The 27,854-nt window shown below is 51.5% G+C and overlaps 2 protein-coding genes across 5 annotated transcripts; both read left to right on the top strand.

The window, feature by feature from the left end:
- The first annotated feature begins 5,256 nt into the window (after positions 1-5,256).
- Positions 5,257-18,772, top strand: EPS8L3 (EPS8 signaling adaptor L3). Of its 4 annotated transcripts, XM_033862293.2 has the most exons (18): positions 5,263-5,325; positions 6,045-6,185; positions 9,150-9,210; positions 9,369-9,433; positions 11,154-11,312; positions 11,598-11,747; positions 11,836-11,891; positions 12,291-12,430; positions 12,518-12,633; positions 12,895-13,015; positions 13,101-13,162; positions 13,390-13,464; positions 13,785-13,933; positions 16,937-17,018; positions 17,262-17,296; positions 17,781-17,964; positions 18,151-18,279; positions 18,445-18,772. In XM_033862293.2, the coding sequence occupies exons 1-18, from the start codon at positions 5,308-5,310 to the stop codon at positions 18,454-18,456; spliced, it is 1,755 nt and encodes a 584-aa protein (XP_033718184.2). In that variant the 5' UTR covers positions 5,263-5,307; the 3' UTR covers positions 18,457-18,772. The 4 variants fall into 4 exon arrangements, with proteins under 4 accessions (XP_073666013.1, XP_033718184.2, XP_073666010.1 ...); XM_073809909.1 differs by lacking the exon at positions 18,445-18,772 and having other exon boundaries at positions 5,270-5,325; positions 18,151-18,435; XM_073809912.1 differs by lacking the exons at positions 13,390-13,464; positions 18,445-18,772 and having other exon boundaries at positions 5,257-5,325; positions 18,151-18,436.
- A 2,270-nt stretch (positions 18,773-21,042) lies between these two features.
- Positions 21,043-24,288, top strand: LOC101320455 (glutathione S-transferase Mu 3). Its single transcript, XM_019920103.3, has 8 exons — positions 21,043-21,184; positions 21,580-21,655; positions 21,996-22,060; positions 23,115-23,196; positions 23,274-23,374; positions 23,499-23,594; positions 23,684-23,794; positions 24,095-24,288. Exons 1-8 carry the CDS (start codon positions 21,137-21,139, stop codon positions 24,191-24,193), a joined length of 678 nt encoding a protein of 225 aa, XP_019775662.1. The 5' UTR covers positions 21,043-21,136; the 3' UTR covers positions 24,194-24,288.
- Positions 24,289-27,854: the final 3,566 nt, after the last annotated feature.

Below are 27,854 nucleotides of genomic sequence, written 5' to 3' on the forward strand. Positions count from 1 at the left end.
CCTTTTCTTCAAGCCAAGTTGCGTAGGTTCCAATGGCACTCCTGCCATCTCTGGGCTGTGACCCAGGATAAATTACCTCTCGCCTCCTGGTGCCTCAGTTTCTTCCTGTCTAACCTGGAGATGAAAATAACAGAACCTACTTCAAAGGGTTGTTGTGAGCATTCAACAGATAGGTGCCTGTCACAGAATGGAGGCCGAACAAATGTTTAGATTCACATGCTGACGTTTATTTCTATGTTTAGATTTTCGTGATTACAATTCTTTTTTTTACAAAATGGAGTATTACCATTTTGTAACAAGCTTTTTTTCACCTAATACAAAATCATGAACATTTTCTATATTTAGATTTACGATTGCAATGTTTTCTGTTTCGATTTACATGATTAAAAGTTTTGTTTAGATTTTTTCTGTTTTCATTTATATGATTTCAATTTATGTACTTCTTTGTTTATTTCACAAAACTAGGATCTCACAGTATCTACCACCGTGTGGCCTGCTGTCTCCGTCTAATGCCGCACTGTGAACTTTCCTGCGCATCACTGAGTAGACTTTTACATGCGGCTTTGAATGGCTGCATCGTGCTCACCTTGGGCAGTGGATTGAAATGGAGACAGGAGCAGAAGTGCATGACAGAGGCGCTGGGTGAGCCCGCTCCCCTGCACACCCATGACAGGCGGCCAGGCCAGGCCCAGGGAGGGCGACCCAGGCTGCTGTCCCTCTTGGGACAGTGAGCTGGGCCCATGTCCGTCCCCTCCCTTGAGATCATCAAGGAAAGGCCCTTCTTAGAGACTGCCCCTTCCTAAGCAGCCCTCCCCGGCCTGACCCATGGTTCCCCTGTACGCCAGCTTTTCTGGCAGCCTGCTCTGAATCACAGTCCAAGGTTCAGGCCTCTGGTGAGGAGCTTTCCAGACGTCCCTGAGGGCCTTTCCACCAGGGCTGTCTGGGTAAGGGGAGGCTGGATGAATCTGGGCCCCTGGGACCACCTACCTCCCTGGATGAGGGGTGGGATGCAAGATGGAGGGGAGGGAAGAGGAGGCATGTGTTGGAGTGTCACCCAACGGATCCAAGGCTGGATATGGAGGCGGAACCAATTGCCCAGAAGTGGGGTGAGGGGTACTGAGAATGTCATCTAGATTGTCATCTAGAAAAACATCCTGCTGCCATGGACAGTTAGGAGAAGGAAGGAGAAACAAGGCCTGAGAACTGGCTTTGGGCTCGGAGGGTTAGGAGACTGAGGAACTCAGGGTGAGCTAGGCAAATGGGGGCAGGCCCGAGATTCTAAGCCCAGTCTCCCAGTCCCTGGATGGGGCTGTTTCTAGGAACGCCTAAGGCCCAGCCTTCCTTCCTGAAAACTTAATCCTCCGACACCACACAGGCCCCACAGAGTTGACCATTTGCTCTCAGATCACCCCCTCCCAGCCTCCTCCTGCTGCCAGACCCCTTTCCTTCCTCGGCCTCTGCCGAGAGGGAGGTGGAGGCTCCAGAGAACCAGGGCAGAGGCCGTGCGCGCAGGAGCTCCCGCTGGCTCAGGCCCCTTCTCTCCCAGCGAGGCCGGCCTGTCCAGCTACTCCCTGGACCCCACTCTATATCTGTCTGCTTCTTCTACCCCTGGAATGCAAGCTCCAAGTGCAGGGATGTCATCGCCCTTATTTACTCTGTCTGGCTCATAGAAGTAATTTGCCCTGCATGCCAGCACTGGGGGCAGCAGAGATGGGGTCTGTTTCTGTGACTCCCAGCAGCCCGGGGGCCAGGCACCAGCCCCTGGCCGTGACCACCATGACTTAGGCCCCAGGCCCCCAATCTGACGTGGAGGCCGTGCCTCGTCTGTGCAGGATGCCAGCCAGAGCTCGGGCTGGACGCTGCTCTGGCACTCAGCTCCACGAGCCTGAGGTGCTCCTAGCTGACACCCCACCGCTGGAGGCCTTTCAGCCACAAATAGGCCTCTCTCCTCAAATAACCAGAGCCCTGGCCTATCTCCCTCACTGCTCTTCAGGAAAGCAGAGCTCTCTTTCCCCAGAGCCCTCCAGAGATCCCCACTACCGATCAGGGTCTGTTCTGGAATTTCCGAGAAGCCCAGGCCTGTTTCCCGGGCCAGGCCAGGATAGCCTGGAGGGGCTCCTTGGCCCCTTCAGTCTAAAACCTGTGCACCTGGGTCCATCCCTACCCACCATTCCTCAGCAGCCTCTCTCTATGCCCTGAGAACAAGCAAGTGGCAGGGCCCTCTCGGGAGGCAGGGACCAACGACATCCTTGTCACACCTTTGTGCAAAAGCTTTCAAAGAGGGGCTTCCCTGGTGGCGCAGTGGTTAAGAATCCGCCTGCCAATGCAGGCGACACGGGTTCCAACCCTGGTCCAGGAAGATCCCACATGCCGCGGAGCAGCTAAGCCCCTGCGCCACGACTACTAAGCCTGCGCTCTAGAGCCTGCGAGCCACAACTACTGAAGCCCGTGCACTTAGACCCCGTGCTCTGCAACAAGAGAAGCCACCGCAATGTGAAGCCTGCAGACCGCAACGAAGAGTAGCCCCCGTTCACCGCAACTAGAGAAAGCTCGCGCGCAGCAACGAAGACCCAAAGCAGCCAAATAAATCAATTAATTAGTTTAAAAAAAAAAAGCATTCAGTGACTCCACTTACCACCAGATGATAAAGACACACTTATCCCCTGTCACCTGCCACCACCTGCCTGCCATACTCAAACACACATGCGTGCACACACACACACAGACACACACACACACACACAGACACACTCTAGCCATTCCCAGTTTCTAATACTCCATTTCACCCATCCATCCAACAGGATTTTTACTCCTTCCACCTGGCATTCCCTTCCCACTTCATTGCTGGGCCAAACTCCTACGTGATTTTTAAGCACTGACCCCAGCATCCCCTTCTCTGGGAAGTTTTCTCTGATGCCCCCAAACAGAGTATGGTCCTTTGTGCCTGGGATGCCACAGTGTATGTATTTGTCCACAGGTCCTCCTCTCCTCTATAGACTGTGGTAATAAACTACCCTGGGGTCTCAGGCATTCCAGTCTGATGGGGACATACCCCTCAATGTGACACCTGCAGTAGTGGGGGGACACGTGTACAAGGCATCTGGGAAGCCAGGGCCAGAGTCCCCACCAGTCTTGGGCAGTGGGAAGGCTTCCAGAAGAGGCAGAGCTTACGGGTAGACACGAAGCATAGTGGGCTTTTCCCATGGGCAGAGAGAACAGCAGGTATCTAGGTACCAAGGCATGACGTGTCGAGGAATCACAAATCATTCTCTAAGCTGAGTGTAAAGTGCAAGTGGCACAAGTAGGGGGAGATAAAGCCATAATCAGAGGCAGGAGCCTCAAGTTCATGAAGTTCCTATTCCATTAAGTAGGACCTATGGCGCTGTTTGCTACATTTGGGTAAGAGAGAATACGAGTCTCTCATCTAGCCACCATTTCATGCGCTGCTGCTGAGTAATTTATCAAGGCAATGGTTCAGGGGCGAAATGATGCCCAAAGTGATCCAAGTCCCAGTTTAACAAAGAATGTAATAGTGAAAGCTTTTAGAAGGAATTCTTTCTAAATCCTTTGAAATTGAATTCCTGGATCTTCTAGGTTCTTACAATTAATAAGAATTTATCCAATAAATTGTTAGATATCTTCAAGTTTTAATAAATTTGTGCATCTTTTTTAAGTGCCATGATAAGGCATTTGGATTTTATCCTGAGATGAGCGGGGAGTTAGTGATGGGTTTTAGACAGAGGAGTGAATGATCAGATTTCCAGTTAAGGAAGATCCCCTGTCTGCAAGGAGGAGGGGAACTAATAACAAGACTGGAGGCTGGGAGGGTAGGAGACTCCAGCACCGTCACAGGCAGACAATTTGACAAGTGGGGGACACTCAGGCCCCGGCGGTGGGGTGGGAGGAAGATGGATCTGTACGAACTTGCTAAGGAGATGGGACCCACAGGATGGGTGATGGGCCAGGTACAGGGGCTGAGGGAGGACTTGGGGTGGCCCCAGTGCCCTGCTTGCATGCTTGGCTGGTGTTGGTGCCTTTGCTGAGCTGGGAACATGGGAGGAGAGGCTGGGCGGTTTGGAGGGAGACACTGAACTCAAGCTGAGTTCCAAGGTGTCCCTAGCATGTAGCACAGTGCCTGGCAGAGAGGAAGCCCTCAGTATATAGCTGTGGAGTGCATGTATAAGTGAATGAATGAATGAATGAGTGAATGAATGAAATGAGTCCCTAATCTCTTCCCCTCCCACCTGTGTCCTGGCTCCTGGTGCCCCAGCCAGGATTACTTTGCCAAAGAATTGCTTTGACACTTGGAGCTTTCTTTGTGCAGAAGCATCAGTTTGGTCCCCCAGTCCCCAGGGATGAGGGGCCTGGCCTCTCCATCTCTCCTAATGCCCCTCTTTACCGGAGTGGTTCCACAATGCCTGGCACTGAAGAAGCCCCAGGCCCAGCCCCACCCAAGCTGCAAAGGGCTCCTGTCTGAGGATACCCACACTGCTCCCAAGGGCACTCCTACAGGCCCCTGCAGATGCAAGACGCTGAGGATGCAGATGGAGCTCTTGGTTTCTCCACCTGAAGATTTCACGCGGATTTCTGCAGTGGGCTGCGCCCCTCCCCCAGCCCCCTCCCCCATCCTCCATGAGAGTGCCAGCTGTGCTGGCCCCTGAATGCGAAAATGGGGAGAAGCCTGTGGGAAGGGCAGGGCCTGGCCTGAGCTGAGTAAGATAAGAGACATAGTCTTGGCTGGGCACCTGGGCCGGGGCTGGGGCCGGGACTGGAGGAGGCAACGAAGGGACAGGCTGTCCTATCTGGAAAGAAGCTGAAGGACCAAGAGGCTGAGACCCAGGGAACAGAACAGCCAGGGAGGTCAGGAGAGCTGGTCCCATGTGGCCACGGCTGGGGGCTGGCTCAGCAGCCACCTGATCCCTGGGTCCCTAAAGCTGGCTGCCCAGTGGACTCTCTTAGGTGGGGAAGGCCCCCAGCCAGCACCCCCTTCCTGGACTCCAGGCCATCCAGGGAGGTGTTGGCTGGAGTGGGGGCAGGGAAGGAGGCTGAGATCTCCTGGAATGGACCCAAGGAAGCGAAGGGTGGGCATGCTGGCTCTGCCTCCAGACCACAGGGCTCTCCAGCACAGATCCTAACCCGACGGGTCCCGGGTCTCTGCCCACGAGACCCACCACCGCATGGACACGGGCATTTCCCTCCCTCCTCTCCCCTCCTGCCTCGCTCCCTGTTTACACCCTACCTCCCTTGTTAGACTGTGAGCCCCCAGAGGGCAGGCAGCCTGGGTGCCAAGGAAGGCTTTTAAACACCATGAAGCACGAGGACTGGGTAAGTTCACGAATAGGCACAGAGGCAGACCTCAGTTTCCTATCTCTGCTGAAGCCACCCAGGCTCAACCAGAGGTCTGAGGGCATGGGGTAGGGTAGGGCAGGAAAGAGCGGATGGGGGAGAGGGCTCCCTGCTGGGTCAGAGGGGAAAGAAGAAAGGGCAGAATGAGGTGGGCCCTGCTAGGAAGAAGTCTTATCCCTCCACCTAATGCTCATGGTGGTCCCGGCCCCCAGCCTTCATCTGCTCTCACAAACTCCGCATCCTGCTCGCAGGTACCACCTGGGCACACACGGTCACGAACCCACGTGCGCAGCGCACACAGGCACACGTGCCAGCCCACAGCTGCCCCCAAGGCCGGGGCCCACCTCCAGCCGCCTGTGCCCTGACCACAGAAGCCAGACTCTCCCGAACCATGGGTGCCCTCTCCTTCTGGTCCCAACCCTGGTGCCTGTTGCTGACCTGGGGCCTGAGAGGAGGTACCCAAAGGGGGAGGCAAGAGGGGGCCACACACTAATGGCAGAGGCAAGCAGAGGAGGAAGCTGGGAAGCAGGAGTCTGGCTAAGCTTGGGACACATGTTGGCGCAGGCATTGCCACAGGCCCAGGCTTTGGTGCTGGGCAGGTGGTGGCCTAGGAGGCCTTCCCACCCATCAGAGTCCAAAGAGCACAGGTGTGGCTGCCTCATGGCCTCACCAGCGTTAAGACCTGTCTGCGCCGTCAGGGCTCACCTGATCACAGGGCCTCTGCCTGTGGCTGCGCCTCTAGCAGAGAAGCCACTGCCTTCCCACCACCAGCATCAGACCAGCAGCTCAAACAACTGCGCCTTCGGGGGGACCAGCCACCAGGCCTCACTGGGACCCAGGTAAGGGACTGGCCCTCGGTGAGATCAGGGCCCACCCAAGCCGCGGGGGATGCCGGATGCAACTCAGTGAGGCTTCCAGGCCAGGGCCTCCTGCCCATTGTCAGATGTAGCCAGGACGAGCAGCCTAAGAAGAGCTTGGGACTCGGCCAAGCTAGCCAGCCAGGAAGCAGGGCTCCAGCCGCATCCTGGGCTGCTTCTCCCAGGGTCCGTGATGCAGACCCGAACTCCTTGCCCACTCCAGGTCCCTAAATGTGGGGGATAAATGGGGAAACTGGGCTGCCAGAGATCCCCCCTTCCCAGGGGCAAGGAGGCCCCCGCTCCTCCACCCCCCACCTTTCATCCCCCCATCCCCACGCCCCACCTTGAGGATCCCCCCCACCCCCTGCCTGTGTCATCAGGATCTTGAGCAGCAGATGTTTCCCTGAACCTGCTCACAGAGACCCACAGGGACCATCCTTGTGCGAGGCGGCTGGCGGGGAGCTAACCGAAACACCGTTCATTTTCTCTTCTTTGTCTTCTGGATCTAGAAGCAGGAAGTGTTGCAGCCTGAGAGGTGCAGCTGGGGAGAGGGAGAGCAGACTTTTAGTACCCCCTTACCCTTGGTGGGGAAAGGGTTCCTCCCAAACAAGGAAAACAGAGACCCAGCCACAATCCCTTAATTGTTTACTAGCAACCATTTCCCCAGCACTGAGTCATCTTATCAGATCTTCTGCTACTTTCATAACAGTCCTGGTAACAGGGGCGTGGGCTGCTCTCTGACACTTTGCCCAGGATATTCCAAGGTTTCTGGACAACTCAGAGGCACCACGCAGATGCACGGACACCCACGGAACTGACACCCTATTCGTGATGCATACCTACATCATTAAAGTGACACATGACCTTGACCCACACACTCAGCTAACTCCCGCCCCACCCTGCACGTACACACGCACCTCATTTACTTCCATTCCGTTTCAACATATACATATTCTAGACCCCCTCTATGCCAGGAGGGTGCTGTGTGGACAGCAGTGGCAAGATAAGTCCGTCCTCAGGAGGTCACAGCCCAGTGACAGAGGCACATATATAGACAGTTAAAACATGGAGTTTGCAGTCAGACACGGCTGGGTTCATTCTCTATCAAATACTTCCTTGAGATTTCAGGCCTGTTACCCTCTTTGAACCTCAGCATCCTCATCTGGTAAATGGCATAATAACAGAACCCACCCAGCAAGGTTGTTCTGAGGATTAAATGAGTTGATGGGGGTAACATCTGTAGAACAGTGCTCAGCACATAGGGCCAAGGAAGTATAAGCGATGGTAGTGAAAATTAAATGATATAAGGTTCATAAGGCACTTAGCATTAGGCTCACAGCACTAACCAGGGTGGCTGCTCTTGTTAGAGAGGAACGTACAAGGTTTGATGTGGCATTAGGATGATGGGAAGGGTGGAGTGGGGTGGTCAAGGAGGGCTTCACGGAGGAGGTGATCCTTAACCTGGAATCTATTTATTTATTTAGATTTTTTTAATTATTGAGTTAACCTTGGTTTATAACATTATATGTTTCATGTGCACAACATTATGTTTCTACTTCTGTGTACACTATAGCATGCTCATCACCAAAAATTTAATTTCTATCCATCGCCACACAGTGATTCCGTTTACCCATTTCCCCCTCCCTCCTGCCCCTTCTCCTCTGGTAACCACTACTGTGTCCCCTGCATCTACATTTTCGTTTGGTTTGGTCTGTTTATATATTTTGTTTCGTTTGTTTGTTTCTTATATTCCACAAAAGAGTGGAATCATACGTTATTTATCTTTCTCTCTCTGTCGTATTTCATTTAGCATAGCACCCTCAAGGTCCATGCAAATGGCAAGATTTTATCTTTTTTATGGTTAATTCCATTGTATATACAACATCTCCTTTATCCTGCATCTGTTGATGGTCACTCAGGTTGTTTCCGTATCTTGGCTATTATAAATTCCATGATGAACACAGGGGTGTGTATTTCATATTCCTTGGATAAATACCCAGAAGTGGGATTGCTAGATCATATGGTAGTTCTATTCTTCATTTTTTGAGGAGTCTCCATATCGTTTTACACAGGGGCTGCACTATTTTACATTCCTACCAACAGTGCACAAGGGTTCCCTTTTCTTCACTTCTTTACCAACTTTTTTTTCTCTCTTGCCTTTTTGTTAATAGCCATTCTGACAGGAGTGAGGTGATACTTCATTGTGATTTTGACTTTGACTTGCTTTTCTCTAATAATTAGTGATGTTAAACATCTTTTCATGTGCCTATTGGCCAACTGTATATCTTCTTTGGAAAAATGTCTATTCCCTTGAGCTGGAATTTAAAGGGTTGTGTGGGGAGGGACTCTGAGAAGAGGGTTCAGAGAATGGAAAGGCAAAGAGACAGAAGATTTAGTAAGACATTCAGGAAAGTGCAGATCACTGACACATCCTACAGAGCCCATCATCAACGTGCATACAAATGCATGTGCATACACACACACACACACCCCTCCTGAGCGGGTCCCCAGCATAAGAGCCAGCATTGGCCTCCTCCTAATTTGAGGAATTGAAACAGGCTTGGACAAGAGGCTTGCTTTGGCAGGGAAGGCTGCAGACCCTAATTCCTTCCCTCCAGAAGCTAGGCACACCCATCTGGCATATTTTACACTCAGCCCCAGGATGGGATCTGGTCCCAAGTTCCTGTCCACCCAGCTTTCCTGAGCCCATTGGAATGAGCTTTACTGGCCAAATAATGGGAAGCTGGGAGCCTGCCTGGGGGCCTCCAAGGCCCAGCCAAGATGGAGGGCTCCTCAGCAGAGGGTATGTCTGGAGAAGGATCCAGAAAGACCTGTGGTCCAAGCCTCAGACCCGGGTCAGGGATGGGCTGCAACAGCTGTCCTGCCCAGCTCTGCCCCAGTATCCCTCTCCCCAGCCCTGATTGCTGTCTCTTCCATTCATTTCAGCTTCTAGGGAGTCATCTCAGCAGTGTCAACATGTCCCGGCCCAGCAGCAGAGCCATTTACTGTAAGCTGTCCCTGCAGTGCCCTCTCCTGTTCCCTCCCACTGAGCTCCCTGAACCCCCTGCCCTCCATTCCCTCCCTCGCCAAGTTGACCAACCCCTATTGCTGTATATGTCTCACCTCCTTCTTCTGCCCCCACTCCCTTGCTTTGGGCCACGGCAGTGCACCGGAAGGAGTACTTGCAGAATCTCACCTCAGAGCCCACCCACCTGCAGTTCAGGGTGGAGGTGAGTAACCCGGGGGCCCCAGACAGTTTCCTGATTCAACCCAAGTTTTCCCGTGTGTCCACCGCCCTGACAAAAAAACAGACATCTGAGATAAGTCTCTGCCACAGAAGCCAATGGCCTGACCCAGTCAGAGCAGGTGGGCTTGGGTCCAGCAAGCCTAACTGAGCATCTGCTGAATGTGGGGAAGGAAGATGGGCAGGGAAGGCCAGGCTAGAGGTTGAGGTGGTGGACATCCTATCCCCGGGCAGGAACAAGCAGCAGAGGGATGGGTCAGGAGGCACCTGCCACCACCCCATCCCCGCCTGTCTCCCAGTCCACCCCCTGCCCCAGGATCTGCCACAGCTGGAGGAAGGACTGTGTGAGGTTAGCGGTCCCTGTTTGAGGACTTGAAAGGACCACTGTCTGAGAGCGGAGCTTTCTGGGCTTGAGCTCCCCGGGGCAGGCCTGCGCAGCTTAGAGCCTACAATGGAAGCTCTGGCCCTGCGTGGGAAGACAACACTGGCTCTGCCACATCTAGTTGCCTGGAGAGTTGCTGACACCACAGAGAAAGCTCAGACTGGAAGGGTGTGGCGGAGAAGAGAAGACACCAGGTCAGGTTGAAGGTCTGGGGTAGAAACCGCCCCTGGGCAGCAGCAGATCTAGGGCCCTCCCGGAGAAGAAGCAGAAGAAGCAGCGAGGGATGCTGGAGCAACCGTCTGGGGGCTCCAGAGGGCGGCAGAGGTCAGGGCCCCCCAGCCATCTGGGCTGGGCCCAGGAGCACTGGGCTTCATGGAGGGATAGGGGTTAGGAACCGGCTTCGGTTAGGTTTAGCAGGCAAGAGCAAGAAGAGGCATGTCCAGGATGCCAGGGCACTTGGTCATGTTGTCAGAGCTCCTGAATATGCCAGCCATGTGAACTGGGAGAGGAGCTGGGAGCTATGCAGAGGGCGGCGTTGTGGGATCAAGGGGCAGGAGGCAGACAACCTCCCCCCAACCAGGGCCTGGAGGGGAGGGTGAGGGGCAGGACTGTCACTTGTGAAGGCAACGTTTGGATAGGAGAAGGGAGGGGTCTCCTCAAGGATAAAAACACTGCTGGAATGATCAGACTAGCGGGGGGCAAGGGCCTGAGTGGAGAGAGAGGTCAGTATGGACTTCTCTGGGCAAGAATCAGGGAGAAGGGGGGCTTGACTTCTTCCTGAGAGACTGGGAGGTGATGGGTTAGCAGAGGTGGAACGCGCCTTCTGGGCAGGGGGAACAGCATGAGAAAAGGCACAGAGACAGGTACGCCAGGTCAGGGAGGAGATGGACCAGGCTGGGATGGTGATTCCAAAGAGGGCAAAGGAAGCCGGGGACAGAATTTGAGCATCCTATATATATCCCACCCAGAGGAGTTCAGACTTATTTGTTGGGTAGCTGAAGCCCACATCTACCACGATCTAGCCCCCTCAGCTGGCCTGGACTGTTAAAGGCCATGACTGTCCTTCCTCCAGAGTCCTAAACCCCCTCCTACAGCCCCTCAGACCCTGACTTGGGAGCCCCCTCCTAGCCTGACTGCCTCTGGCCATCACACAGGCCCCTGAAGTTTGCTTTATAGGGATGGCCTGGCACTCCCCAACAGGGAGGCCAGGGACATGTCTTCCCCCTCTGCTGCCTTTCTCCCACCCCCCAGCCCTGCGCATTCCCACCTGTGATCCCCTTCTCCAAACCTTCTCCCAGTCCTGCATCTTCTCCTCTCCCCTCAGCACCTGCTGACATGTAAGCTGGGGACGCAGAGAGTCCAGGAGCCCAAGGATGCCCTGCAAAAGCTGCAGGAAATGGACGCTCAGGGCCAGGTGTGGAGCCAGGACTTGCTCCTGCAGGTCAGGGATGGCCGGCTCCAGCTGCTGGACATCGAGACAAAGGTCAGCCTCCCACCATTCCCCGCAAGGGATCATAGCTGACCCAGGCCGTGGGAAAGCGAGCACCAGGCGTGAACACCATCGATGCATGTCCCACATGGCAACCACCCCTCCCCATACACAATACATACCCAGGACTAGGAAGAAACGGGGGACAGAGACACAGGGATCAGGGGAGACGACGCCCCATCCCAGACCACTAGAAGGGTGGAGCAACCCAGGTCAGGAGCTCCCAGGAGTCAGCTTGGCTCTCAGTGACCTCACAGCTGACCTCTCTGCCTGGCCCAGGAGGAACTGGAATCTTACCGCCTGGACGGCATCAAGGACATGGACGTGGCACTCAACACCTGCTCCTACAACTCTGTCCTGTCCATCACTGTGCAGGATTCAGGCCTGCCAGCCACTAACACTCTGCTTTTCCAGTGCCAGGAAGTGGGGGTGAGTAGGTGTGGAATCCAACAGCCATCACCCCCCCACTCCTCCCCGACCCCCCATCCCCAGCCTGTCTGACTGCTGCTTCCTGCAGGCAGAGCAACTGAAGACCAGCCTGCAGAAGGCTCTGGAGGAGGAGCTAGAGCAAAGGTAGGCAGCCTCTGCCCCAGCCCACCTGCAGGACCTCAGAGCTCAGGTCTGCCCCACATCTGGGGGAGCCCAGGAGCCTGTGGCCCAATAACATAGGCATAGACCTGGGGAGGGGCCAGGCTGAAATAGGGCACAGATGGGCATGGGGAAGGGGCTGGGGCGGGGCCCAGTGAACACTGGAGGCTGGCCTCAGAGGCTGACGTGGGAGGGGCTGGCCCCAGAGAGCAGGCAGATGAGGCAGGGGAGAGTCAGGGAAGGCTTCAGATGGAGACCAGGGAGCAGGGCTGGTCGGGCTCCTGGAGAGAGGGAGTGGTACCCTTGGGTCCTAGGGCAGAAGGGTGGGCAGTGCCTCTGTCCCAAGAACCCTGTCAAAGCTGTGTCCCCACCATGTGCTCACAGGCCCCAATTCGGAGCCCTTCTCCCAGGTCAGGACAGATGCAGGGGGCCTCTTCTGGAAAGGCCGATCCCTAAGGAGCAGGTACCTCCTCTGGAGTGCAGACCCCCTCCAGAGCAGCACCACTGGATGACCCCAGAGCACAGTAAGCTTGGGCGTGGGGGCCAGTGGGAGGAGAGGATTCCCGTCAAAGGTCAAAGAAGTTCTGGGCCATGGTTCCCTTCCATTGCAGACACACCACGATCCCCAAGGCCCCTGCCACACCACTCCATCATCCAAAACTCAAGTGCCTTCACTTTGCCTCCTTCGAGGAGGTCCCCATCCCCCGGGGACCCAGGACGGGATCAGGTAACTGCAGACTGTCTTGGGCTCCTTGAGGATTTTTGGTCCTGGCCCAAGGGAGGACACCAGTCGTCTCCATCACCCCAAGGAGCCAGGTGCCAGGATGACCAAGGCAGGGCCTGGGCTGAGGAGGGACACGGAGCCTTGGTCAGACCCTGGGCTGGGCCTGAGGCTCAGGCTTGTGGTAGGAGGGGGCAGGGGGTCAGGGTTGGGAGTTCCAGGGTGGGCCTAACTGCCCACTCAGACCATGGGTTGTTTGGGGTCCAGGAGGTGCTGAGCCACGTCCTAAGAGACATCGAGCTATTCATGGAAAAGCTGAAGGAGGACCAGTCAAACACCAGTCATAAGAAGAAGAGACAGAGGAAGAAACAGATAAAGCATCAGGGGGGTGAGTGTTGAGGGCCAGGGGAGAGGAGTGGGGGGAGAGTCTTGGGATGATCTGTGACCCACCACCTTCCCACTTCTTTCTACAGGGATAACAGAAGCACATTACATCGACTGCTTCCAGAAGATCAAGTACAGCTTCAACCTCCTGGTATGTGGCTCCCCACAAGTTCCCCAGCCCTTCCCCCCACCCCACCTCAGCAGTCCCCTCCTCTCTTGTCTTATGGACATCCCAAGCTTCTCCAGCTTCTTCCCACTCTTGGGACTTTTGGAGAAATGCCAGGCTCCCCATCAAGGCCCAGAACAATGGGGCCCTGGGGTCCTGGTGAAAGTAGGGTGGGAGGAAGGGTGGTAACAGGCTTCGCCCTGTATCCTCAGGGAAACCTGGCCACGATGCTGCAGGATACAGGCGCCCCTGTGTTCATACACCTCCTCTTCCAAACTCTGAACTCCGTAAGTCGGGGGAGGACAGGGTGGTGCAGAGGGACATGCTGAAGTTAAGATGAGACAGAGGCCTGGGTGGGAGGTAGGGGGCAGAGGGAGTCTGTGGATCTGCCCTTTGCTCACCTCAGCACATTCTTCTCCTTGACCCCAAGACGCCATCCCCACTATGCACTGTCCTTAACCCCAAGGACACCAGTGGGGGCAGGAAGGAGCAGGCCTGGGGCAACGCGGTATTGCAAAAGTGGGAAGCCAGGGACCCCAGGCCCTTCCCCACTCCTGTCTGGCCCTGCAAGAGCCCAGGCTTCCTGAAACCTTCTGTCCCTCCCCAGATCCTGGAGCAGTGCCCTGAGCCTGGCCTAGCAGCCCAAGTGATCTCACCCCTCCTCACCACCAAGGCCGTTGATCTGCTGCAGTCCTGTCTAAGCCCACCTGAGAGTAACCTCTGGAAGGGGCTGGGCATAGCCTGGACCACCAGCCAGTAAGTGACGACAAAGCCTAACTGAATCAGAGGCAAGGGACGTGGGGGCATAGGGCAGGACACACAGGGCAGGAGGTGGCAGGCTCTACATTGTGTCTTAAAACAAACAGAAATTCTGTACCCATTAAACAATTAAACAAAACTCTGTACCCATTCTTCCCACTCCCCAGGCCCTGGTAACCTCTATTCTATGAAATATCTCAAAACAAATTGAAGGACTCTACCTGGAGTGTCCAACTTTTAATTAGGCTAAGTACAAACAATGAAAACAAAACAAAACCACCACTTACCATCACCCACCACTGAAGGAAAGCATTATTTCAGAAAAAAGAACAATTCTTCCCAAGGAAGGAGAGTTGGCAAACTTCTAGTAAAATTTTTCTCATTTTTGTCAAGGACAAAGTGAAAACTCTGTCTCAATTCCTGCCCAGATTTTAACAATTACTGATGTAAGAGATGCTGCAAATGTAACATCAATAAGAGTTGCAACCCAGCAGCCAAGGAGCTAAGAGAGAAAGAGATATTCCACGCGGGTGGAACCGTGAGATGGGCAGTTGGGTGGCAAGGCCAAATTGATGACAGCTGTGGGGAGGGGAGGATGAAACCAGCTTGGATATGCTGAGCTGAGGTGTCAATGGAACCTGCGCAGAGACAGGGTGGCCTGGGCTTTGGGGGAGAGGTCCGACCTGGCTACAAGAGTTTGAGAACAGTCAGTACAGAAGTGATATTTGGGGCCACCTGGAGGTAAGCACTGTGGTGGGAGCCCCAGAGCTCACTTTAACAAGCATGGTCTGCTCTCCCCATGAGAGAAGGGCCTGGGGAAACTTCAAGGTGGTGGAAGGAAACATGGTTAAGGAGGCAAAGAGAAATTCCAGAGAGTTAAAAGGAGAAACAAAAAAGCAGAACATGAAAACCAAGAGAGACGAGGGTTGGGGTTTTTTATATAAACTTATTTATTTCTTTTTGGCTGTGTTGGGTCTTCGTTGCTTCATGCAGGCTTTCTCTAGTTGCGGCGAGCAGGGGATACTCTTCGTTGCGGTGCACAGGCTTCTCATTGCGGTGGCTTCTCTTGTTGCGGAGCACGGGCTCTAGGCGTGCGGGCTTCAGTAGTTGTGGCACGCGGGCTCAGTAGTTGTGGCTCGCGGGCTCTAGAGCGCAGGCTCAGTAGTTGTGACGCACAGGCTTAGTTGCTCCGTGGCATGTGGAATCTTTCCGGACCAGGGATCGAACCCATGTCCCCTGCATTGGCAGGCGGATTCTTAACCACTGTGCCAACAGGGAAGTCCAAGAAGAGGGTTTTAGAAAGAGAAATCAACTGGGAAAAAAACCAGTGGTTCTAGGATTCTTTTTGCCTAATGAGCAGGGTTTTTTTTTCCAATTCAGCCCCATTAAAGGATTTTTGTGTCCAATTCATCTAAAGACATAAATTATAACTTAATGTAATCAATTTCTTTTATTGTGGTAGAATATACATAGGATAAAAGTTAGTTAAACTATTTTTAAGTGTATAATTCAATGCCATTAAGTACATTAACAGTGTTGTACAACCATCTCCACTATCCATTTCCAGAAATTTTTCAGCATCCCAAACAGAAACTCTACCCATTACACAATCAACCAAAACTCTGTACCCACTCCTCTCTTTTCCCAGCCCCCTGGTAACCTCTATTCTATTTTCTGACTCTGTTTATTATTTTAAATATAAAATTAAGTCAGATGTGGCCTAAGATGTTTTCTCATTTCTTAAAGTAACCAAAAATGAACGAACGAATGAGATGAAAGACAGAAACACAGAAAATAGAATAACTAAAGAGTTGTAAAAACTCTCAAAATAGTTAAATTTCAGGTAAATTTTATTCAGGTTATTTGATTTTAGGCAAATTGACCCAAAACTATAAATAACACTAAATTCTGTGGTAATCCAGAAGGATATAGACCATACAAGGCCACTGGATCTGGCAGTCAGATTATCAGGACTTTAGAAGAACTAGTTTCAACAGAGCAATGGCAAAGGTAAAAGTCAGGTTGCAAGGCATAACGAAAGAACCAGAGGTAAGAAAATGCAGGCAGGGCATGTGGACACGTCCTCAAAAAACTGGACGAAGATAAGGGAATAGAATGACAGCTTAAAGGGCACAGTAACAGAGTCAAGGGAAGACCTGAGCATGTTTTTAGGGCAAAGAAAAGGAGCCGATAAAAACGATTCAGAAGGGGGAATCACTTACTTGTCCCCGTTGAATAAATTAGCTGCCTCCTGTGTCCCATGCACTGTACTATGGATACAGCTCTCAAGGAGTTCAACGTAAGTAAGAGACACAGACATGTGAGAATCATGTGCCATTCAGCGTGAGAGGAGCAATAATCCAGGGTGTCTGGAGTTCAGCAGCAGTGCAAAGAGGAAGCATTCACCTCTGCCTCCGAGAGGTAGGGAGGGGACTTCCTCGAAGAGGGGACTTGGCATTCCCCAGGCCGGCAAGCAGAGCATGACTGGAGACCACCAACAGTGTGCTGCTCCTCCTGCGTGCTAGGCAATGGGTGAAGGGGAGGCTGAGTGGCAAGTACCAGCTCCCACCCTAGAGCCGGCCAGAGTGCTGTGCTGGGATCACAAGGCGGAGTTCCACGTACTAACCCGCTAGAAAGGGATCTGCTGCTGGGAACTCTAACCAGTTAGACCCCGCGGGGGTCTTCCAGCCCTAACGCTCTGCGGTTCTACCACTCTCAGTCAAACCCCCCATCAGTGAGATAAAGTACTCATCTCTTCTGGTGTTGATATGTCTGCACTTTCACGGGCAGAGGTGAGGCTGGCCCATGGATACCTGCACTGTGGGATTTGCACATGCTTAGCTGTTCGCTCCTATGTGGGTGTCCCGGGGCCTTTGATCAGTGCACGTGGGCCACGTCCTCCACTACCTAGAAGATTCCCCAGGCTAGGCCCTGTCATCTCCGCCCTCTCCACATCCCACAGCCTGGCACAGAGTGGACTCAGCCTTGTTCTTTCCCCAGGTCCAAATGGACAGGCAGTGAGCCCCTGCCCTACCAACCCACATTCTATGACGGTTGGCAGCTTCCAGAACTTTCCTACGAGGTAAGGGGAGCTTAGCACAGAGTCCTATTCAAAGCCCTAGTCTCTGGCTGGGCTTTCTCAGTCCACTATCTCAGTCCAAACCATGGTCACGTGACACCTAAGTGGTAGGTGGGTTCTGTGTGGTGGGCAGACAGGTGAGGGGATATGAGGCAGCTGTGTGCAAGGGGGTCTGTGGTCTCACACCCCACCTCCCTACCACCACGCTGGCTGACATCCTGCTCGTACTCTGTTCTACCCCTACAGGAGCCTTCAAGATACCAAGACTCTACTTCCCCCCGGTACGCCCTGGGTTTAGTCAGGACCGTAGGGTCCCAGGGAGGGAGGGACAGGGCTGATCTGTGGATCTGTGGATTCTACATGTCACTGATGTCCGGGCTCTCTTTTAGCCAGGCACATACATGTACAGGCACATCTCTCCCCTACCTTGGGTGAAGAGGCAGTTTTTCACCTTCCTAGGCTCCGATCCCTTCTTCTTTCAATACTCTCCACACGTACCTCTGATTTCCCAGAGCTTGAGTATTAAGTGCTCAAAGGAGATGCAGAAAATTCCACTGCTGGAAGAGTCCTGAGAAATCAACATTTCAGACCCCTTCTGCTTATAGAAGCGCACACCCCAAGCCCACCTAAGAAGGACCTGCCCTCAAAATCTGTGGAAGCCCAAAAGTCACCGTTAGACTCCAACGGGGAGGTATCTGGGGCTGAGACAGGGGCCCAGTCTCTGAGGCCCCACTCTCCGGCCATCCTGACTGTCTCCGGGGGTAGCGGGGGAAGCCCTAGGTTAGGGAGCAACTCGCACTTGGCTCAAGAGGAGACACACAACCACGGACGCCACCCTGGGCCCTCCAGACCCGGACCTGTCAAGCCAGCCGTGAAGATGCAAGTCCTATATGAGTTTGAAGCTAGGAACCCACGGGAACTGACTGTGGTCCAGGGAGAGGTACTGGAGGTGAGGCATGGGCTTGAGCTGATAAAAGGAGGTGGTGGTTGGTGGGAGCTACTGGGAGCATGGCGTGGGTGGCCTAGAGAGGGAGAGGGAAGGTGGGGAAGGGCCAGAAGGGAGAAAGCCTGGGGGGGGGAGGGGCAAGGCTGGTCGGACAGAGGCTTGGGTCACCGCTGGAGTGACTCTTGGCAGGTTCTGGACCAGAGTAAACGGTGGTGGCTGGTGAAGAATGAAATGGGACGGAGCGGCTACATCCCCAGCAACATCCTGGAGCCCCTGCAGTCGGGGTTCCCTGGAAGCCAGAGCAAGTCGTTCCCTCCGGTACTACCCAGCCTAGACTATTCAGAAGCTATAAAGCCTGAGTCAAGCCCCAGGGGCTTGATTTCATGTGCTCAGGCATGCCTTGAAGCTCCTAGCTGATTGTTGGCATCAGCTCTGGGGTCCCTCACCTGCCACCAGCCTCACCTCAACCTTTTCTTTCCTCAGATGAACCCTTAGGCAGCAACTCAAACACCTCCAAGACCAAGACTTTCTCACAAGCAAGATAGCGGATATGATAACTCTTTAGAGCCCCGAGAATTCTTCTTTCAGGACCCCAGGTTGCAGCGAACCCCACACCCCAGCTCACACAGCAAAGAAGATGAGCAAGCCCAGAGGTTGAGACGAATGGTGCCCCTTCTCGCTGTGTTGAGAGCTCTCCCCAGTTGCCACCTATTTATTGCATCTCTTTCCTGACCCTGGAGCACTTAAGCCTAGGTTTGTCAGGACTCTGTTTAGCCCCCCTCCTCCCCAATAAAAGTATCTTCAAGCTTGTCATGCGCCTCTCTTGCAGCTTCCTCTGGCCCTGATGGGGGCCAAAGGCAGAGAGTCAGGAAGAGCTGGGACACTGGGCATGAAACAGCAGCAGCCCTACATCCATCACTGGGCCAGACTGTTTGAATGTGAGCGGGAATTCACTGGAGCTGAGCCAGAATTTGAGAATTATGGTCCAAGCTCTCCTTACTTTATAAACAAACTCCAAAATAAGGCTATCCTTGACATCTTTATCCTTCTGTGTACACTTCTTCCAGTATATTCCAAGGCACCCAGCACAGCTGAGGACACAACACTTCACAGGAGCAAGGAGTACCGGGGCTGACAGTGGTAGGCTTTGATCAGCCATACTGGCTGATGATCCAGAGACGCACTGAAAAAGCGTGTCAGGTGGTCCACGCTCTACTTGGCAACTTTCTCTTCTAATACTTTTGTCCCCTCCTGTTGGGTGAGCTAAATTTGAGCCCCCTCCCCAGCTTGTCTCTTTAGTGGCAGAGCGTAGGGAACGCTGGACTGGAACACTGGACTGCCTGTGTGAACTCTGGCAAGTCATTTCACTCTCTGGCTTCCTTTTCTCTCAAACGTTAAGTGAAGAGCCTGTACTGTCTGTGGCTTCTGATATTTAGTATACATAGCCTTCTTTAATCTCAGAACTGTCACAGACTGCCCTCCCTACAAAACCGGTTGTACTTTCATTGATTTAGTCTACAGATAAGGCTTGATGTACTTATGGATTAAGGGTCCTTAAGATTTTCCCTTAGTCTCTCTTAATTGAATTTGTCCATGACCCTAACACTGCCAGAATATTGTATTTTTCGACTGCCTATGTCATCCCCTCAAGTTCCTGGCCTCCGAAAATCATCTCTCTTAGCTGATGACACTGAATAAGAAAGCAAACATCTTCCCTCACAAAATAGAACAAAAGTGAGACCCTTAAGGTTTGACTTTCAAGGGCAAAAGTTAACCAGAAAAGTTAATTTGGGGGAACGGGGAGAGGAGATATTGACACATTGCCTTCTGGGGCTTCATGGAGCTGAAGGAGTCCTAGAAACAGGGAAACCCTCCAGAACCAGATAAAAAAAAGTATGCTCCCCAGATTTCCCAGCAAGGACTGAGATGAGGTGAGACTGTCTGGATATCCAAGTGCAAAGGAACTAACACAAATTGGGCTGACAGACCTAGGTTTGAATCCCAGGCCACCCATGGAAACTTGAACCTAGGCAGGCAACTCACCCAACCTCTCCAGGCCTCAATAATCTTAATGGGCATAAAACCTACTTCACAAAGTTGTTGTGAAGCTTAAATTGCAATAAATTAGTAACATACGTGAAATACCTAGACTATTGACTAGCATATCATAGGTGTTCCTTAAGTGTTAGTCTTATACCCAAGTTAATTTGTAACTGGCCTGTTATCTTAGGAGGAGAAATCAGGCATTATAAATGCATCTGTCCCAATGTGTTTGTACTTTTTTCCTTTCTTCTTTTAGTGAACTGTCCTTTTAAAAAGTCTCATCTGGGCTTCCCTGGTGGCACAGTGGTTGAGAGTTCGCCTGCCGATGCAGGGGACACGGGTTCGTGCCCCGGTCCGGGAAGATCCCACATGCCGCAGAGCGGCTGGGCCCGTGAGCCATGGCCGCTGAGCCTGCGCATCCGGGAGCCTGCCCTCCTCAACGGGAGAGACCACAATTGTGAGAGGCCCGCGTACCGCAAAAAAAAAAAAAAAAAAAAAAAGTCTCACCTTTGCTTCAGCCAAACTAAGGGGGAAATGTGAGTTCCCAAACCCTGGCTAGGGGGTCTTAGAACACAGGGGCTCTGTGTTCTAAGTAGCTGTGCTGTAGAGGCCAGGCCAGACACCTAAAGAGCAGCTCCGAACTCCTCTCCATCCATCCTCAGTGCACACGCCAAAGACAGAGATTCCCTGGTGGTCAGTCTCAGTCGCCTCCTGGTTCTTGCCCACCTCCCCCCAAACCCCCCACACCCGCTAGATAAATATTTATGGCATGAATCGCACTCTCCGGGGGTAACCAGGGCCCTCACCGCCTAGGCTGTTAGGGCTCCTCCCACCCTAATTGGCACTAGTAAACAAACACAATTCCGCTTCACGCGTGGAGAATGCAGAGACCCAAACCCAGGTCCGGGTCACTGTCCTCCCCTGCCTAGCCCGGGGACGGCCCGCCCCCAACCCCAGGGACTGCAGCAGTCGCGCCTGCGCGTGGCCACGCGGACACTCGGGGGGGGAGGGGAAGATGACGATGGGGGCGGAGTCAGGCGCGCACGTTGGTGCCACCTACTTACGTCGGGTATAAAGCCCCTCCCGTTAGCCAACTATCCCCAGTCCGCGAAGGCAGGCACGCAGTAACGAAATGTCGTCGAAGTCAACCATGATTTTGGGTTACTGGGATATTCGCGGGGTGAGTGCCGTCTCAATTGACAAGCCGCTCGGTCTGGTAGACGGACGCGGAGGTGGCCGGGGGCTCACGGTCAGTGGTCTCCGAGAGAAGGGGTTCTACTCGGGGGCCAAACTTCCTACGCCGCGACGCTTAACGCAGCGCGGCCGGCCCCAGCCGAGCTCCCGGGCCGCTGAGGCCGACCCCTGCCCCGCCTCTGGACACGCTGGCCTGGGGGAGAGGGGCTGAGGGCAGCAAGCCCAACGTGGTAGGTCTCAGGAGCCGTTTAACTACCCGCTCGGCGGGATGCAGCGTCTGGGCAACCGTGGGCCGGAAGGGGGCGGGGCATTGGCGGGCGTGGATTGGGGGTGCCGTTGGGAGCTGTGCAGATGCTGACGGGGAACTTTTTTACTCCCCAGCTGGCGCATGCCATCCGCATGCTCCTGGAGTTCACGGAGACAGCCTATGAAGAGAAAAGATACACGTGCGGGGAAGGTAATGCCCCTCTGGGTGGCAGTGCGACGCCGCGCTAAGCCGAGCAGGCCCTCCAAATGTCCCTGTCTTCTTCTGCCCTGAGGGTGGCATCAGGACGAGGTCGGGTGGGACTTCTGCCCCAGTCACCTGGGAGCTCTCTGCCGTGTCCAGTGTGGGGAGTGATCTGGGGATTCTCTCTCTGCCATAGCCCAACCCTGTCTTAACACTTTATGAGTAATAGTTAAGCTTTGGGGGTCTAGGTATGTGAGGTATTGGAATTAGGGTGTGTCTTTAGATCTTTCCACTCTCCTCAGGTCGGATATTAAGGAGGTTGGATCCCACTTCATTCTCTCTCTTACAGCTCCTGACTATGATAAAAGCCAGTGGCTGGATATGAAATTCAAACTAGACCTGGACTTTCCTAACGTAAGTGGCTTTAGGAGAATAGGGGACAGAAGGGAAGGTCTTCAAGTATATCCTTGCTCCTTTCCTCTCTATTCTAGGGGGATCTAGAATATGGGCTCTTAACCTGGATAGAATAGGTAGAATTCAGGGGTCCTTGAACTTAGATGGAGAAAAAATTACATTTTCATTTCCACTAACTAAAAGTTAACAATTCCTTCTGTTGTGAGTATAGGCAGTCAGTGACCTTGATTATTAGCCATGCCTGTGACTTTGTCACTAGTAGAAAATGGATATTTTTGTATTATATTAATGTGTTGCAGATATTATAAATAAATATTATTTACACTTATCATATTTTGAAAGTATGATAGTTATTACCTCTTGTTATTTAATGCATTCATAGGCACATATTACTCTTACAATTTTGTTCTTTTAATATTATATAAATCGTGTAAATATATGTAATTTGCTTTATGCATTTAAAAACCTTATTCTAAGAAAGGGTCCAGGGCTTCCCAGGTGGCGCAGTGGTTAAGAATCCGCCTGTCAATTCAGGGGACATGGGTTCGAGCCCTGGTCTGGGAAGATCCCACATGCCACGGAGCAACTAAGCCCGTGGGCCACAACTACTGAACCTGTGCTCTAGAGCCCATGTGCCACAACTATCGAAGCCCACACGCCTAGAGCCTGTGCTCCACAACAGAGAAGCCACCACAATGAGAAGCCCACACACTGCAACGAACAGTAGTCCCCGCTAGACACAACTAAGGAAAGCCTGCGTGCAGCAACGAAGACCCAATGCAGCCAAAAATAAATAATTAAGAAAAAAAAAAAGCGTCCATGGCGTGCACATACGCATACACACACACACACACACACACACACAGATTAAGCACCCCTGTCTAGAATCAGGTGTGGACTCAGTTACTAACTTTTACTTACTCTCTTCTTTCTCCTGACACAGCATCTTCTCTCTACTGTTCACTTCCCTGCAAGTCTTATCTTTCCCAGGAGAGAGAGGCAGGTAGGCAAGAGAGAGTCGGGTTGTTCATTTGGCCTTTCCTTTTCCTTCCAGCTGCCCTATCTCATGGACGGTAAGAACAAGATCACCCAGAGCAACGCCATCTTGCGCTATATCGCCCGCAAGCACAATATGTGTGAGTGGGGTAGGGCTGGTGAGGTGAGGGCTGCTCACCTGGGGGTGGATAAGGCCAAATGACAGTTTGGCCTACAGGTGGTGAGACTGAAGAAGAAAAGATTCGAGTGGACATGATGGAGAACCAAATAATGGATTTTCGCATGCAACTGATACAACTCTGCTACAACGCTGACCACGTGAGTTTCCTCAGCAGGAAGGCATCAAGAAAAAGGAGCATTGAGGAACCCAAGTGTTATTTCTGCTCCATTCGCATGCAGATGATGACAGCTATTCTCACTTTCCCTTTTACTTCTCTCCCAGGAAAAACTGAAGCCTCAGTACTTGGAACAGCTACCTGGACAACTGAAACAGTTCTCCTTGTTCCTGGGGAAATACTCATGGTTTGCAGGGGAAAAGGTAGGAAGAAAGGAAAAGGAGGGGATCCCTTTCTATCTCTGCAGGTGTTAATGAACTCCCCAGACCTGATGATCTTATCGTTCCTCTAGCTCACCTTTGTGGATTTCCTCACCTATGATGTGTTAGATCAGAACCATATCTTTGAGCCCACGTGCCTGGATGAATTTCCAAATCTGAAGGCTTTCATGCGCCGTTTTGAGGTGATGCTCCCTGCACCTTTCTCTTACAAAAACAGACTCTCCCCGGGCCCCAAGGGACCCCATTGTGGTAGATTCTTGCCCAACACCAGCTTTTGCCTAAAGGGATCAAGGTTGGACACCTCTAAGCCTTTAAGTCTTGGGAAGGCCCTGGCTTCTATACCTTGAAGGCACTGTCTACAAGAAATGGCAGGGGTGAGGGCCTTGGGGGTGGAGTCAGGCAGCATGTGAGTGTTGCTGTTTTGGAATGGGGCTTTGGGCTGGGCTAGAGTCTTTATAAGGTTTGGTGTGCTTTCCCTTCAGGCCTTGGAGAAAATAGCTGCCTACATGCAGTCTGACCGCTTCCTTAAGATGCCCATCAACAACAAGATGGCCCAGTGGGGCAACAAGAGAATATGCTGAGCAGGAGGCATACTTGCACTGCTTGTTTTGTTCCATCCTGTCCCTAGGGGGGCCTGTACTTTCTCTGCTCTTTTCAATAAATAGCACTGCAGTTACTGGTGTCCAGCTGGATGTCTCTTGGGAGTAAAGGCCAAAGGAGAGTAAGGACATGTTATTTCAATCACTGCAACGTTGACATTCCCCCACCCCACACCTGAGTTCGAGGGCTAGAGGTTCTCGCCCAGCCCTTCAGAGTACTAGAAATAAAGGTGAGATTGCACGGCTGTAGATGACAAGTGTATTAAATGAGACTAGAGCCCCTGTGAAGACCTGGTGAAGATAAGTAAAACTGTGTGGTACTATGAACTCAACAGAACTAGCGTTCAGAAACAGACCCTTATATATGTGATAAAGATGATATTTTAAACTGGTAGACTAACCAACATATAGGAGTGGGACAGTTACTTAGCAATTAAAATAATAGACCCTGGGCTTCCCTGGTGGCGCAGTGGTTAAGAATCCGCCTGCCAATGCAGGGGACATGCATCCAAGCCCTGGTCTGGGAAGATCCCACGTTCCGCGGAGCAGCTAAGCCCGTGTGCCACAACTACTGAGCCTGTGCTCTAGAGCCTGTGAGCCACACGCTGCATCTATTGAAGCCCATGCATTCTAGCGCCTGTGCTCCACAACAAGAGAAGCCACCGCAATGAGAAGCCTGCGCACCACAACAAAGAGTAGCCCCCACTCACCACAACTAGAGAAAGGTCGCGCGCAGCGACGAAGACCCAACACAGCCAAAAATAATAAATAAATAGAAATAAATAAATTTATTAAAAATAATAATAATAGACCCATACTTCATACCATTCACTAAAATTAAGTCATCTGGAGTTTAAGGCCCAGTGTTAAACATAAAGTATTAATGAAAACGTATGAATGTTTGGAATCATAGGGTAGGAAACATTTCTCTAAGACATTTTAAAAAGCTATAAATGGAAAGATTTACAAATTCAACATTATTCCACATAAAAATTTTTTGTGACGAAATGACAAGTGAGATAAAGGACCAGTATAGAGACCATATAAAGAACTCTCATTAAGGCAACTTGGGATTTTTTGGGTTTTTTTTTTTGCGGTACACGGGCCTCTCCCATTGTGGAGCACAGGCTCCGGACGCGCAGGCTCAGCGGCCATGGCTCACGGGCCTAGCCGCTCCGCGGCATGTGGGATCTTCCCGGACCGGGGCACGAACCCGTGTCCCCTGCATCGGCAGGCGGACTCTCAACCATTGTGCCACCAGGGAAGCCCAGGTTTTTTTTTTTTAATTGAATATAGTTCCCTATGCTATACAGTAAGTCCTTACTGTTTATTTTATATATACTAGTGAGTGTCTGTTAATCCCAAACTCCTAATTTATCCCCTGCCACTGCCTTTCCCCTTTGGTAACCATAAGTTTATTTTCTATGTCTGTGAGTCTGTTTCTGTTTTGTAAATATGTTCATTTGTATATTTTTTAGATTCCACATGTAAGTGATATATATGTCTTTGTCTGACTTACTTCACTTCGTATGATAATCTCTAGGTCCATCCATGTTCCTGCAAATGGTATTATTTCATTCTTTTTTATGGCTGAGTAATATTCTATTGTGTCTATATACCACGTCTTCTTTATCCATTCACCTTTCAGTGGACATTTAGGTTGCTTCCATGTCTTAGCTATTGTAAATAGTGCTGCTATGAACATTGGGGTGCATGTATCTTTTTGAATTAGAGTTTTTGTCTTTTCTGGATATATACCCAGGAGTGGGATTGCTGGATCATATGGTAACTTTATTTTTAGTTTTTTGCGGAACCTTCGTACTGTTCTCCATAGAGGCTGCACCAATTTACATTCCCACCTTCAGTGTAGGAGGGTTCCCTCTTCTCCACATCCTCGCCAACATTTATTATTTGTAGACTTTTTGATGATGGCCATTATGACTGGTGTGAAGTGATACCTCATTGTGGAGGCAACTCTTTTTTTTAAAAAAGGACAAAAATCTATGAACAGATGATTTATGGAAATAGAACTATTAATAGCCAAAGAAAGTTTTAAAAATGTTTATAATCCAAGAAACTGCAAATTATACCAGTAAGAGGACCATTTTTCAGATGAACAAACTTAAAGTTTGTGAATGTTGGCAAAGCTTGGGAAATTGATAAGGATTTCTTGCTGGTGAACTTGTGAATTGGTATAGCTACTTTGGAGGACAATTTGTCAATATCTTCTAAAATTCAAATCATATCCTGTGACCCAACAAAGATGACCTTGCTTCCCCAAACCCAGTAAGGTAGAAAGAGTCTCCTGGCAAGAGGGACACTACAGTCCTATGTAATATAATCAAGGAAATGACATCCCATTACTTCTGCTGCAGTTTATTGGAAGAAATCATAGGTCCTGCCTACACTCAGGGGGAGAGGATTTCACAAGATCGTTGAGTACCAGAAGGTGGAATTATGAGGGCCATTTTAGAGTCTGTTCACCACAGGGAAGAGGCAAGGAAATGGGAAATTGGCCTTGCAGTCCCCTGAGAAAAGAATCCTGGGAAAAAGTGATGACAGAAGAGAGCACCATGGCAATTGTAAAGGAGAGGTTTTAAAAGCATAGGTCCATATTGCACCTGAATTCCAGATAGACTGTAGAAAAATCACATGTTCCAAATTTTTCTAGTCATTATGTTTGTTAGGGAAAATCCACTTAACGGTTATCCAAAACCAAGAAAGCAGGGAAGGTCACTGAGGAACAGATCCATTCCACAGGAGATGTGGCTCCCCCAGGTCCCAACTGCCCCTAACTCTAATTCTAAGACGGACAAGAAGAGAACACTCTCACGGTGGTTCCCTGCAAGGAAAGAAGGGAAGTGGATGCCCTATCATCCCAGAGGCACAGAGATCGCACAAGTGTGAAACTAGTAGACTAGTGATGGGTTTGTGCAAGTAGCGTCAATAAGAACTTTTTAAAACAAAAAACTTGTGATCGCTGACTTGAAGTTGGTGGAGGAGGTCCCCAAAAAGTATTAGGGAAATTCATTTGTATTCATTGTTGAGCAACTGGATTAAGGCATTTCCAGTTCAGAAGGAAATAACTTATGTGATTCAAGAAAAAATTGTAGAGTTATTTCATTGATGGGATGGGTGGAGTGAGGGACTCTGATGTGTATGGGCATGGATCTGCCTTTAAAGACAGTTTAAGGGCTTATGAAAACACCTGGACTTGGTACAGAAATTGCATTTTCCTTATCCTTCAGCTGCAGGACTAGGTGGCACAATGAGCCATGTGGATACAAAGGGATTTAAGGAGTTCAGGTGGATGGTAGGGGAGAGGGAAGGAAGTGACATTTAGCCAGTGATTTTGCTAATGTGCAGGCTTGCTCATGTCACTCCCCTACTTGAATATGGCTAATGGCTTCTTAGGCCTCGGGAAAAAGACAATCTCCTCCAGTTTACAAAATTCTTCATAATCTGACCTCTGCTTCCTTTCCAGCTACATCTCTTGGCAGGCGCCCGCCTCTTTCCCTGCCCCGGAGCACTGGGTTCTAGCTTTTCTGAATTCCCTAGACTCTAGAGTCAGGCTACCTGGGTTCGGGTCCTGGCTCTGCTACAGTAAACCCTGGCCTCCTGTGCCTCTGTACTTTCTCTGACA

The sequence above is a fragment of the Tursiops truncatus genome, chromosome 1 (genome assembly GCF_011762595.2).
Source record: "Tursiops truncatus isolate mTurTru1 chromosome 1, mTurTru1.mat.Y, whole genome shotgun sequence".
NCBI classification, from domain to species: Eukaryota; Metazoa; Chordata; class Mammalia; order Artiodactyla; family Delphinidae; genus Tursiops; species Tursiops truncatus.

Bases quoted from the DNA above. Each gene is read 5' to 3' on its own strand.
- EPS8L3 (XM_073809909.1), top strand. The intron at 11,313-11,597 runs GTCAGCCTCCCA...TGCCTGGCCCAG, and splicing joins TGCTGGACATCGAGACAAAG to GAGGAACTGGAATCTTACCG. The intron at 17,297-17,780 runs GTACGCCCTGGG...CTCCGGGGGTAG, and splicing joins CAAGACTCTACTTCCCCCCG to CGGGGGAAGCCCTAGGTTAG.
- LOC101320455 (XM_019920103.3), top strand. From the start codon at position 21,137: ATGTCGTCGAAGTCAACCATGATTTTGGGTTACTGGGATATTCGCGGG. The intron at 21,185-21,579 runs GTGAGTGCCGTC...TTTACTCCCCAG, and splicing joins GTTACTGGGATATTCGCGGG to CTGGCGCATGCCATCCGCAT. The intron at 23,795-24,094 runs GTGATGCTCCCT...CTTTCCCTTCAG, and splicing joins CTTTCATGCGCCGTTTTGAG to GCCTTGGAGAAAATAGCTGC.